The 14,457-nt window shown below is 40.7% G+C and overlaps 1 protein-coding gene and 1 non-coding gene across 2 annotated transcripts in view; both read right to left on the bottom strand.

Annotated features, from left to right (window-relative positions):
* Positions 1-14,457, bottom strand: part of GPC3 (glypican 3) — a 463,174-nt gene that overhangs the window by 423,373 nt on the left and 25,344 nt on the right. Inside the window, exon 2 of the mRNA NM_001035463.2 lies at positions 7,213-7,374. Coding sequence (NP_001030540.1) covers positions 7,213-7,374 — 162 coding nt within the window. The remainder of the gene's footprint in view (positions 1-7,212; positions 7,375-14,457) is intronic.
* Positions 10,970-11,042, bottom strand: TRNAG-CCC (transfer RNA glycine (anticodon CCC)). Its single transcript has one exon. It is a non-coding gene; the product is annotated as a tRNA-Gly (tRNA).

A 14,457-nucleotide genomic window follows, 5' to 3' on the forward strand; every position in this document is an offset into this window, starting at 1 on the left:
AAATTTGAGCTATTTGAAAGTAGGCATGAAGTAGTTTTTATCTTTGAATTCCCTATACCTGCCTGCCTGCAGACGTGCTAGATACTTGCTCAGCAAATGTTACTTAGTTAAATATAATAGAATTCCCATGCAAGAAAGCTAGAACTGGGGAGATTGTCCTTGACCATGAAACAAAATACAGTGACTATAAAACACGTGGTGATTAAGGGCACAGGCTCTGGAGCTGTATGTCCAGGTTCAACTCCTGTCTGCTCCATGTATTTATTGGCTATGCAACTTTAGACAAGTTACTTAATCTCTCTAAGCCTCTACTTCCTCAGCAATAAAATGAGGCTAATAATAAATAGTACCAACTTTGTGGGTTGGTGTGAGGTCTAAATGAGATAATATAAGTAAAACACTTTAGAACAGGAAATTTTTCATTCATCTCTCACAGACTTAAATACATATTCAGACAGGAGGTTTGTGATTCTTACTGCAAAAGCCTTCAATTTCTCTCCTCCACACCAGCTCCACATCTCCTACCTCTGCCACCTAGATTCATTCAAACCCAGCCCAAGTGATCCCAGAGCCTGCCATCTTGAACTTATACTCCACGGCTGAACTGAGAAGCAAGGGAGGAGACCACAGACATGAAACCCAGTTCAGCTTTTGCAGGTGGCCTGGATGTGAGCTGATGGAGCCTGAAACTAAAATCAGAGAAACAGAGCTACAAGGCAATGGTATGTGATTAATGAGATGACTGAGACCTAGGGAAGGCAAAGGGGAACAGAATGTGGGGGAAAGATGGGAGGAAGTATGAAAGAAGCAGCAAGACCTGATGACTGAACGAAAGAGCAGACAGCAAACGGAGGAGTACCACGGTGTGCAGCAGCCCCTGGAAGCATCTCACAGTCAATAGAAGGAAAGGTGTTTTTCATTTCTGTGATACCACTTCCAGCTTAAAGGCAAATTGTTTGTACCTCCACTCGATTGACAGGAGAATTCAAATCTCTGGAACATATGCTTCATTACTCCGCTATCAGGTAGTACAACTCAGTGAGACAGAAAGAGGAGGAGGAACATATGTTTTCAGAAAGTAAACAAATCCCAGTAGGGGAGGGGAGGGAGTAATCACTCCAGCCAAAAGTGGTATTTTTCCTGGAAGCTTCTAGAGGGCAGGGACAATTTCCTTTAATTTGCTTTGTCAGGCCCACTAGTGAGAAGGTGGGCAGTGATGAAGGCAGCTCCAGGGGGGAGTTCAGAAACAAGGGGCACAGGCTGGGGTAAAGGGTTAATCTGCACAATCTCCTCACCCCACTCTTGGCCCAAGACAGTCCCCACCTGCCCACTGAGTCATATTTCTAAGCTCCTTTTATTAAACAGTTTTCAGTCTAATGACTGACTTCTAAATCAATAGCGGGCACAGGAAAGGTTTACAACTGTACCCACATGCCTCCCCCCCACCCGGAACCGTCTCTGGCTCTGCTACAGCCACAGAATTTTGAAACTGAATTAAATCCAAAAAATTCTTAGTTTAAAACCAAAATAACTTTAAACGCCCAGTTTCCAATTGTTTTTCCAATAGTACTAATAATTAATCACATTTTTAAAAAACTTTATAACCAAAATATCTCTTTGAGTCAACACCATAAAAGTCCACTAATTAAAGCCAGCATCTTCTGGGCTCTGATGAGAAATTCACCCTTTTATAATGGGATTACTAGAGCTTTGCTGTACAGATGAGTGGTTTGATTAATAATTTACATTTTTGAGGATATATAACCTCACTCATGGTCATGGTCTGCGTTCCTAAAATTCTCTGAGTCAGTTTAATGTTATTATATTTGGTCTTGGCAAATGAATTAAGTCCTGATTAGACATCAGTGTAATTATTTTCTCCTGTATGTTGTTTTTGAAAAAGAAAGGGTTGTGACAGAATGGCCCGCAGTTTGTGCTGAGGACTCACTGCAGCTCAGCATGGGCAGGAGAAGTGTCAGACTAGGCAGCAGGAAAAAAAGTGTGAAATGGAGAAAAATTGCTCAGTACTCACTTAAAACCCCCACCACATTATAAAAACTAAATTAACAAATGATTGAATCTCAAAAACATGTTTATCAACATTCAAGCAATTATTTAGTCACATATTAACTGTGAAGGAAAAAAGCTTTGCTTGAATAATGTCCCTAAACAGTTATTTCAAGCAGAAATGACTGGAGAAATTGCTCTGAGCTGATGGAAAAGGGTGTTCTAACCAAGGACAATTTTATTTAGGGGGGAGTGGGAGAGACAGGAATCTGACAGAAAAAAAAGAGCAGATGGAAATGGAAAATAAGGGAGCAGAAAAAGAAAAGAAGCGCAAAGCACTGCCCCCACCCGACTCGTCTCTTCCATGGAGAGCAGGTAGGAGAAAGCCTTCCAACACTGGATGAAGACAGCGTTTTTCTTCCTCTCTGCCCTGGTAGAATGGACCAGAAAATGCAATGAAAACATACCTGAACACAGCAGTGTCTTTGTGATCTAGCCTTCCATTTGTGTGTAAAATACACCAGGTAGGGGCCTTCCGAGAAGATTTCAGAAGCTTAAAAAAGGATTGCTCATGGAAGTATTGGCATTTCAAACAACACAGCTTCATATCTATGAATGCATAAAATAAACCTCTCTTTCAAAGGGTCCTTTGCCTAAGTGCTCTCTCACCTGCGCACTGGAGCTGCTTCAGCATCACCTACACTTGGTAAAAGTTGTTAAATTACATCAGGAACTCCGGCTTTATCTAGGTTACTGTCTGCAATGGTAATGCATCATTTATCTGGCCCATGTGGGGTAAAGCAGCCACAAAATGAACTGTCTAGATAATACTGCATGCATATAGTGTTTTACAGTTTTCAAGACATTTTCGCATATATTACCTCTACTCCTGAGGGAAGCAGGACTGTAATTATTGTCTCCATTTTGCAGATAAGAAAACTGAGGCTATTAGAGTCTAAAGAACCACTCAAAGACATAAAGCCCATAAACAGAAAACCAGAATTTAAATTTTTCTGACTCCAAGTCCAGCATGTCCTCCTTCGCCTTTCAGCACCAAAAATATTTTTAGCCATTCAAAATGGAAATATTCAGGGGAAAAAATGAACATAACTTGATCTTTCCCTATCAATTCATAGCCATCACTAGGGACATTAGTTGTTGGATCTACTATAACCTAGGGGCTATGAGGCACGTAGCAATATAAGCCTCTATAAGATGCTCCCAGCTGCCACATTCAATGGGTACTCAAGTCACTTTTATGTCCTCTATTCTTACTGTCACTCGTTAACTTCTTGCTCCTCATATGTACTTTCCTCTGGCAGTCTTTCAAAAAACGCTTCTAGTTAACTGCTTATCTACTAGTGACTAGAAAACTAGAAAATCAAGTTTGTAAAGACTGTGCATAAATGCAGAACAGTAGTAGGCTCTGAACAAGGACCCAGGAGCTCTCAGATGAGTCAACTACCTAAGCAGGAGCTTCATTTTAGGTGCAGAGATGTTTTCTGCTTTACCCAGCATTTCTCCTCTCTGATAGAGAGACTTCCAGTTGTGAGAGAGGCAACTTCCAGAAAAGCAAAGTGTTGCTACATTCTGAAAAGTATTCTCACTCCAAGTCAGTGGTAACTTGGGGAAGACTGGCATCCTCTACCATACAGAAAACACCTGGACATACCCCAAATATTTCCTGGGTGTGTGTGTGCTAAGTCACTTCAGCTGTGTCCAACTCTTTATGACCCCATGGACTGCAGCCTGCCAGGCTCCTCAGTCCATGGGATTCTCCATGTGAGACTACTAGAGTGGGTTGCCATGCCCTCTCCAGGGGATCTTCCCATACAAGTTTTAAATTCTACAAAGAAACCAGAACCCAAGGCTTGAAGATAGATAGGTGGTGGAGATATGATGAAAAATTCAGAATTCTATCCCATTTTTCTTCTCAAGGACCACAAATCCTGCAACTTCTTAATTTTGTTTTACCTCAAGCACACTAAGAACAAGGAAAACCATGTCACATGATGGCTTGGAAAAAGCTGGGCATCAATGAGTTTCCTCATCTATAAAATGGAGATGATTACAGTATGAACTTCATAGGGCTGCTGGGAAAATTGAATGAGAGATAATTATGTAAAAGTAAGCATCATATAGTAGGCACTTAACAAACTGTTACTATCACTATTATTATTATCATTATCATCATCATCATCCTCATTGTTAGGTAGTGGAGAAGAAAAAGAGAAAAGGAAATCTACTTTAAGTGAAGGGGTTTTTCAAAAAGAATTAATTAAGCAGAAACAAAAAACGATTGTGTTGCCCCATTTTACTTAGCACATCAAAGTAAATTAAATTTAGGAAACGAGGCAATGCAAAGATTGAAAATAAAGAACAACTTTTTTAATGCTTCAATCATTATCAAAACAACATTAGCAGTAGAGCATTCTAACCACTGCAGCAAAGGACCCCAGGCTCATTTATGAGGGCAAAGGCTTCCTGCAAAAGAAGACATAACTCCAAATCGAGGCAGTAAGGATTGCTCGTGGAACTGTGCACATATTTGCAGAACGCAGTCACTACTTAATACCCCCAATGTGGACTAGTGAAGGAATCCTAAAGAGATTGTGGATGTAGGCCAAGATCAAGATGCGCCTTCTTCAACTTCATGTGGTGAAAACAGCTAACATCAAATTTCACAGGAGTGAAGTATTGGAGCAATTTTCTCAATAAATTGTTCTACCAGAATCTTGGGGATGGGGTGTATTTTAGAGAAAAAACAACTGTGCTCCCAATTTAAATTAATTGGAATACTAAGTAGCTATAAGAAAAAAAGGGGAGATACTCTTTTTCTCAGTAATTAATAACACATCATCTCGTAGCAGTCCCTGATTTCAGTCTTGTCTCTCCAAACAAGGGGACAATCGTACAAAAAGGATTTGGGGCAATGTCTCTACAAGCATGGTATAATTGCCTCGAGGTCTAGGACCATGTTCTATTTTTTTCTTCTGGGGTTTATTTTTTCGAAAAAATAAACAGGAAAGGAGTAAGAAGACAGAATGAAACAGATACCAAATGAGTACACATGGTGGCAAGGCACCAGCCTTGAGAAGGTGGCAGCAGCAATGAGTTTACACGTCAGTTGTCTCCAGGTTCCTTTGCTAGGGTTGTCCTGCCTGTCCCCACAATTTGAGAAATGATGTCTCTGTCTGTGTGTGTGTGTGAGAGAGAGAGAGAGAGAGGACAGCTAATAGGTATTGTCCACCCCCCACCACCATCTATTCACATGACAAATGTTCAACTTCCATTCTAAAGCAGCCATGGTTGGAAACTAATCCAAAATCTTGTCAAAACTTTCTCTCCTGCTCTTGTGCTGTTCCAGAAGCAGAAAATACAACATGCAAAATGCAGAACTGGATGGAGATATGAATGCTGACATGCCAGGTCCTCAGATGGACAGCCGCATCAGCTTACTCTGCACTACAATACCAGTGTGATCACGCCACCACCCCGCTCCAGCCGGGCCAGGAAAAGGTAGCAAGATAACATCTGTGAGCTTGGTTTCTCCAGAAATGAAACAAATCACAAATACTACATTCTAGAAAAGCACCTTGACACCCCACAGAGTAAGATTCAGCCTTCCTTCAACTCGATTGTCGGTATCACATCACTTCTCATCACCCCACTTTCACCCAACGGATCAGCTCCAAAACTAATCTAAGAAGTACATGAATGGTACATGTATTTTTAAAATGAGCTTAAATTATTCATTCTTTTGCCAAATTGTTAGTCTCAACAAACTCTTCACAAGAGTCTGACTGCATAAATAGCTTTAACAAATACTTCAAGCTTCTGTATTATACTTCATATAATCAGCCCAATGTCCCCTGAGGCTTTGAGCCAAGAAACTGTTGTGAACGTATGTTTTATTAGCTAATTTGAAAAATTTTTGTAGCTAATTCTAAGTATTTCGTTACAATAGACAAAATAAGCTATAATCAGCCCACCTTACAATTCAAACAGGTTAATTCTTATAAAGGTGCCATAAATCAAAAGAGTTTGAATGTCAAGTAGTCAGAAGTGGTTTTCTTTTTTCACCTGACCCCAATTCTCTCCTTGTGGGACAAGAAGGCAGCTCATTCCATCTGCTTAAGGAAGGATAGAAGAAACCTCCAATATCCATAATTAACTTTCCTTCACAGAAAGTGGTGTAATGAAGCAAACGCTCGGCAAGTCAGGCTGTCTAGGTTCAAATCCTACTTTCCCCATTTATTAGTTGTGTGACCTTGGGCAAGTTACTTAACCACTCTGTGCCTTGAGTTTTCATCCATAAAATGGGGAAACTAATCATACCACTATGGCTTCCCTGGTGGCTCAGAGGTTAAAGCATCTGCCTGCAATGCAGGAGACCTGGGTTCAATCCCTGGGTTGGGAAGATCCCCTGGAGAAGGAAATGGCAACCCACTCCAGTATTCTTGCCTGGAGAATCCCATGGACAGAGGAGCCTGGTGGGCTACAGTCCAAGGGGTCGCAGAGTCGGACACGATTGAGCGACTTCACTCACTCACTCATTCTTCAGTCAATAATGCTACTTACTTCAAAGGGTTTACTGTGAGGCTCAAATGGGTCAATATATGTAAAACACGTACAAGAGTACCTAGCACATAGCGCTACACACATATTCGCTATCACTCCTAGCTATCCTTTATACACACATAGTAAGTACTGAGACTCAGAAAGAAAGGAAAGATAGCCACTCACACAGATGAGAAGATGTGGAGCCATTAAGCCAGTTTCTCCCTCTTAAATGAAAATAGTCCCAGTGGTCAGAAAGAGTTTGTGCATGTTCCACAAATATCCAACTAACTTGTGCAGAAAACTGGTATTTAAGTAAACTTTTTGGTGTTTTAAACAAGTTTAATGGGCTAGTGGAGAAAAAGTACCATTTACTCTTTCTTCAGAGATTTATATCCTTTCCATACAGGTAAACAGAATATCCTTGGACAATGATTTTTGACAATACCCACCTTCCCAAAGACTGTAATGTGGCTTCTCTAAAAACCATGTTTTTCCTTAACCAGAATCTCTCATTGGGAGGTTTTTATATCAAGCATTAATACTGGAATGGTAATTTCTAAATTATACTTAGCATGTGAAAAGCCCAGTGCCCGAAGAATGATGCCATTGCACAGCACATCTCAAATGATGCCCAGAACTCACCTTGGAAAACTGCAGCATTCTGAATAATTAAGAACTTGAGCTCCATACTTGCAGACTGAAGCAGTTGTTCCATGTTCAATCGTGCTGTTAGTTGATACTTTTCTTCCATCTTTCTTGAGCAGCATGTTGGGCCCTTGGGGAGACACACTTGCAGATCTGATCCTGAAACAAGTAAGTTTTTCATGTTTCAGTAAGCAGAATGTCACACACACAAGGCAAATACAGCAAAACAATGCGTTTCTTTTAAAATACAGTAAAATCTTGATTATTTAAAATTACAGTTTATCTTAAATAATCCCTGATTTCTCCCAGTTATCCTTATGACTGAATCTTTTTGAATAACCATGAGAACTTATTGCCTAGGTTTGACTCATAAATTCTGCATAAACTAATTTATAGCACAAAGTATACGTCATTGAACACCAATATTTAATTTGCCTGTTAAAAGATCAGTCTTCACTCCTACAATTTCTTTTTCATGACTATAATTTATGAATGAGAACACAACCAAGACGCAATTTTCAAACTTCCAGTTATGATTTCCAAGTGAAATGTATGTCTGGCCAATCCCATGCTTCTAACATTAGCATACAGACAATCACCAAAATCCCTTACAACCCCAACAATTCTAGCTCTATCACAAATGCCAAACTCTTGTTCCTCTGAATTTCTGAGCCACCTCTTCACCACCTCCCAAAGGATACATAATGCCTTTTTTATTTTTGTATCTTGATAAAGATTTTCCAAATGAATCATCTTCTCGATTATTCCAAAATTAGGGAATCAGAACCTTTTCTTCTCAGTCCTTACTCAATGTGACACTTTGCAGTCCTCACAGTAAACCAATCCCTATTTAAAATTCTCCCCATTCCTTGCTTTAGTGAACCTACTCTGAGCCCACACATCCCCATACACCCACATACACCCTCCTACTGCTATGGCTATTCTTATCTGTCTTTTCTTGCTTCCTATTCTTCTGCCTAACATATAAATGTTGTTGACTCCCTTTCTCATTCTCTATCTCTCTCAACCCTGATGATCTGATATAACTCCTATGACTGCTGAACTCTCTAATCCTGACTTTACCTCTCTTCTCAGCTCCCAAATCCCACATTTTCAAACTACTCTATGGGAATCTCAAATTCAGCATACCCCAAACTGAACTCAATATATCCCAGAAGCACAAACACAAAGTCTCCTGCATTCTGTATCTCAGTTAACAATTACCATCTACCAAGTTTCTCAATGATAAAAACCCCTTTTTCTGTTTTCTGCTCTTCACTGGTGACTCAACACATTCCTGTATCCCTGGAATTCATCAGTATGTGAAAGAAAATTGAAGCTGTGGGAGTAAGAGTCATTCAACAAATGTTTTATTGGGTATCCACTATGTGCCAAGCACTGTGGATATATAGCAGTCCTGGAACAACCCTGCCCCTGTGGAGCTTATATTCTGGGAGGCAACAAACTGCATATGTAAGGTCAAGTAGTGATAAATGCTACAGATTAAAAAAAACACTAAGTAAAGGGAAAACAAACTGTGGTATACACATACAATGGAATACTACTCAGCCATAAAAAGAAAGAAACTATTGATACATGCCACCACACGGACGAACCCCCCAAAACATCATGCTAGGTGAAAGAAACCTGATTTTAATATTACCTACTGTATGGTGATTGCGGCCATGAAATTAAAAGACGCTTACTCCTTGGAAGGAAAGTCATGACCAACCTAGACAGCATATTCAGAAGCAGAGACATTACTTTGCCAACAAAGGTCCGTCTAGTCAAGGCTGTGGTTTTTCCTGTGGTCATGTATGGATGTGAGAGTTGGACTGTGAAGAAAGCTGAGCGCTGAAGAATTGATGCTTTTGAACTATGGTGTTGGAGAAGACTCTTGAGAGTCCCTTGGACTGCAAGGAGATCCAACCAGTCCATCCTAAAGGAGATCAGTCCTGGGTGTTCATTGCAAGGACTGATGCTGAAGCTGAAACTCCAGTACTTTGGCCACCTCATGCAAAGAGTTGACTCATTGGAAAAGACTCTGATGCTGGGAGGGATTGGGGCAGGAGGAGAAGGGGACGACAGAGGATGAAATGGCTGGATGGCATCACCGACTCGATGGACGTGAGTCTGGGTGAACTCCGGGAGTTGGTGATGGACAGGGAGGCCTGGCGTGCTGCAATTCAGGGTGTCGCAAAGAGTCGGACATGACTGAGCAACTGAACTGAACTGAACTGTATGTTTCCATCTAGAAAGTGAAAATTCACAGTGACAGAAAGCAGTTCAGTGGTTGTTGGGAGAGTCGGAGGGCAAGGAGGGGGTGAGAGTGAGGAAATTTGGGAGAGTGATTGGTATGCTCGTTATTTTGATTGTGATGACTGTTTCATGGCTGAAGGCATATGTCAAATTGTCAAAGGGTACCCTTAAAATATTTGTGGTATGTCAATTAAACTTCAATAAAGCTGCTGATTTTTTTAATGTTTAAGGAACAAACTAAGAGACATAGGGGATGTAGTGGCTGCAGGGATGACTCTATTTATATAGGGTAATCAGGGATGGTTTCTTTCACAAGGTGACATTTGAGGAGAAGCGAGAACCAGGAGGGAGTCCCATGATTTTATATCCTCCACCAGTACTAGCAAATATTAGGGCTCAATGAATATTTAAGTCTAATCCCCTTCTTCTGTAATTCCTGTTTTTCTCAAACTTTCCCTTCAATAAGCATTTGTTGAGCTCCTTCTGTAGTGGCCATGAATATGGGCATCTCAGACCTTCTGCCGCAGGGTGTATAACTAACGACCCCAGCTGCTGCACTCTGCATTCACTGCCATGTTATACCTATGCCACAATCCTTAGGGGCTGCTCCCAGCCAATGACTGAGCATGGCAAAGGTGCTGACAGGCATTTTGGCTTGAGGACTCCCCACTGACCTTGACAAAACTTCCTTAAAACTGCCCTGCAGTTTACATTCTTTCTACTCAATCCTCCTTCCTTCCCTCTCCCCTCTACAGGGGTCAGACCTACACCACAGTCAAATGGCTTCTCCAGCATCCTTCAATTCCCTGCTCATTTCCTTCCCCAGTGTTTTACTCAATAAATTTCTTGCACATCTAGTTAACATCTGCTTCTCAGAGGACCCAGGCTAACATATCTTCTATGTGCCAAGCACTGTGCAGCTTTCAACAGGAAAAACGTGGACTGTCTAAAGGGGTTAAGAGATGAATACCTAGTGCATATAAATGAGTGCAATAAAGCAACATCATTAGCTGGGTTGACAAAACACATACATGGGATATCCCCCAGAGGGGGCACACCCCCAAAGTTCCATGAGGTGGTTGGCAAAGTAACCTAAGTGCATGTGTGTTCAGTCATATTCAACTCTTTGCAAACCCATGAGTTGTAGCTCACCAGGATCCTCCATCCATGTGATTCTCCAGGCAAGAATACTGGAGTGGGTTGCCATTCCCTTCTCCAGGGGATCTCCCCAACCCAGGGATCAAACCCATGTCTCTGGCATCTCCTGCATTGGCAGGCCTGTTCTTTACCATTGTGCCACCTGGGAAGTCCTGGCAAAGTACAGTTTCATAATAAACATCAAATCTTACTGAAGTGAGGCTAGAAAGCATATTCAGACATTCTTTTTAGAATATTTATATTTTATTTAGCTACGTTGGGTCTTAGTTGCTGCACGCAGGATCTTCGATCTTCATTGCAGCATGTGGGATCTTTAGTTGTGACATGTGGGATCTAGTTCTCTGACCAGGGATTGAACCTGGGCCCCCTGCATTGGGAGTGCAGAGTCTTAGCCACTGGACCACCAAGGAAGTCCCCATATTCAGACATTTTAGACAGCTTTTCAACATCTGAGGTGTTGTTTTCAGTGGGGGGGATTAATTAGCCATAAGTTATCAGAAAATTGATTATTACAATGTCTCATTTCCCTATGAATTCCAGTTAATCATGACCTTAATGTATGTGTCCAAGTTTTGTTAATTTAGGAATGAAATTAATCAAGTTCAACCTCACATAAGATCACTGTTGGAGTTCACTGTATTGACTCCAACCTCTCCACTTTCCCCTCCTCAAGGGAGCTGCTGACAAAAGTAGTGAAGGAGAGCACAGATAACATGTATCACCGACCCTAATCCAGCACTGCGATTTATAGTACTGGATGGAAAGGTGATATTTAATGTGTCAAAATACAGTTTGGGGTCTGGAGACACAGAGTTCAGATTTATCTCCTATAAATGTCAATCTCATGTACAAGCCTTAAACCAATTTTAATAGGGTCTAAGCTCAAAGGCTTTATTATTATGTTAGGAAAAAAGAAAAAATAAAACTGAGCTCTCTAGCTCATGGTGTTCTTTCTATATGAAGTTACAAAATGTAATGCTTTTCTAAAAGCAGAAACTGATGCAGTTTACTGGACCAAGAAAGGAAAGAGTCCCCTTGGGGACATGTGGTTAATCTAGAGTTAAACAAGGGTAGTTGAGACTGATGTGTAGATATGAAAAATCCTACATAGCAGGCAATTTCCGTATACCAAGTTCCTGTCCATTTAGCAAGGTTTAATTTATTTTCTTAGTAAATTGATACCCAAGTAATGTGTGTTTAAAATACCTTTATTTGCATACACTCTTAAAATTAAATGTTATCAATAAACTCTTTGTGTTTCTAAACCGGTGTTTCATCACTGGTGAAGATTTCCAGTTTTCAAGAATGCTGGAGTTTATTTGGAAGGGTGGCTGTTAGTACTGCTTTTCTCCCACCAGCTCTAACCAGTGGGAGTCATAATATAATAGGGCTCATAGTTTTTCTTTGTGAAGTACCCTGAGCACCTTACTATAAGGTAACAAACTGCCACTCGATGTACCAACAGAAGCCCAGGAATGGCTCTTTAAATTACCATGACCCCAATTTGGTTTGCCTTAATATAATTCACAAAGTAACTTAGAGCAAGCATAGGGGTAACCGTTCCCTGAGTTGATCAAGTCTCATCATTGTACAGACTCCCACTACCTCAAGAATTTGTTTAGCCAAAATCTTTAAAGGACTAAAATCTTAAATGAGAACTTATGGGAAAACATGTCAGATGTCATGAAGAAAGGTACTTATTATATCCAAATATAAGAAATGTATATATAGCAATATTTATCCTCCCTCCAACTTATCACTGCCTGGTTAATCAATAAACCAGTACAATTGATCTGGGGGCTAAGAGTGAGCTATAGATTGGAGGAAATAAAACATCTCTAAACTGATAAGAATTCAGGATTTCCAAACCACAAAGGTGAAAAATAAATGCCAAAGGGAAAAACATTTTCTTTTAAGTAAATTTCATATAACTCACAGGCCAGGTTAAAATAAGCCTCCGCACATGACAGCATAAGGAACAGTGGGCCAGGAGAGCTAGACATACCTAAATTAAATGACAACAATGAAATACAATCATTTTAATGCATGAACAAGCACAGGAAAGAAACAAGACAGAAAGAATGCACAAAACAGAAAGAAATACAGAAAGAATTTAGAGAGGAATCCTCATCAACAAAACAAAGAATTACTCTGGGAACCAAATGCCAAGTGGGATGAATACAAAGTAAAACCCAGGGCAGATGACTAAGGAGGCACACTGAGAACTGGTACACACTTGTGTGAATAAAAGCAGAAAGGCCAATTCAAAATAAGATGCAACCTACAAAAGACGTAGTAAGTAGCAAAGCATTCCTTAAGTATGTCAGGAACAAAAGAAGGTCCAGGGGAAAGTGCTCCTTTATTAGGTGGGAAAGAAAAGTAATCTCGGGCCACACTCGTCAAAGAGGTGTTCTTTTTTTTTTTTTTTTTGTAAAAATGGAATTCAGCTGGGAAATGGGACTAGAGACAAGCAGTATAGCATGGGATGGAGATAAGGAGAAGACTTAGCAATTGACTATTCAAATGAGTCACAAAGGTTCAACTCTTTAGGGCTTAATAACTTGCATTCCCAGATGCTAAAAGAAAAAAAAAATTAAAGTCATTATGGGGCTGCTAGTTCCCATTTATTTTGGAGGATTAAAAAGTACCTTCATACTATAATCTCCTCTCCTAGATTTTCAGTTCCTGAAGAGCAGAGAATGACTCCCATCTCCTTTGGGATGCTCTGTCGATCTCAGCCAGCCCTGTGCATGTAGCAGTGATTAATGAGGGCTGCAGACTGAGAGCACTAGAAAAGAACTTTCTGTCTGATCGAAAATGGAGGGGTGGAGATAGACAACCCTGAAAATGTTACATCTGTATGCTTAACTTTGATCTCTGAAAAATATTTTAAAATTCCATAAAAATCAATTTCCAAACACCTTGAAGATTCACAAATAGATGCTTCACTTGAAGGAGCTATGAAGTAATTTATTCCTAGTTATTTTGAGACAATGTCTTGCTTGCACATTGGGTCCAGCTCTGGGTCTTCCAACTGAGAATGGATATTTGAGTTATGGAAGCTCTTCTCTGGAGGATTATTCCCATGTGTATCCAAGCTGGGCACCTTTACCAGTTGCTTCCCCTTCCAGAGGCTAAATAGCAAGAAGTCCACAGCAGGCTCCCTCCTGTGTCCTCTTGTGTAAAGGGATCTCTTAGGTTTGGCTACCTATGGCCTTGCATTCTTTTATTTATTTATCTGGCTGTGCTGGGTCTTAGTTACATTCAGGATCTCTACTTGCAGTATACGAACTCTTCGTTGTGGCACGTGGAATCTAGTTCCCCAACTAGGGACTGAACCCGGGCCCCCTGCATTGGGAGCATGGAGTCTTAGCTCCTGGCCCAGCAGTGAAGTTCCCCAGCCTTACCTTCTTGGCCCATAACACAGACTCTTTCCTTCGGGCCTAGTTCTTGGTCTTTCTTTAGCTCCATTCAAAGACTTGACATTTTAGACTGCTCTGGATTCCCTTAGCTACCTCTGCCAGTACCAGGATGTCAGTGCCACATTCACTTGGAGACCCCATTCCAGGCCTAAGCCTGGTCTCTAATTGGAAGGGGACAGTGAACACTGTGTATGAGGCTGTTTAAATGCATCTGTTCTATTGGATTTTATTCTAAGTCAGTTAAGTTTTAACGGCCTTACATCATTGTAAGACACTAGTAGGCAGGAAGGAGCAAAACACTTATGGCCCCTCTGGTCAAGTAGTTTACAATTCAGTCCTAAGCCCCACCACTTACCAGCTTGCAAGCAAAGATGGATTATTTAACCTATACATGCTTTTTCAA

This window comes from Bos taurus, chromosome X, assembly GCF_002263795.3.
Source record: "Bos taurus isolate L1 Dominette 01449 registration number 42190680 breed Hereford chromosome X, ARS-UCD2.0, whole genome shotgun sequence".
Classification (NCBI taxonomy): Eukaryota; Metazoa; Chordata; class Mammalia; order Artiodactyla; family Bovidae; genus Bos; species Bos taurus.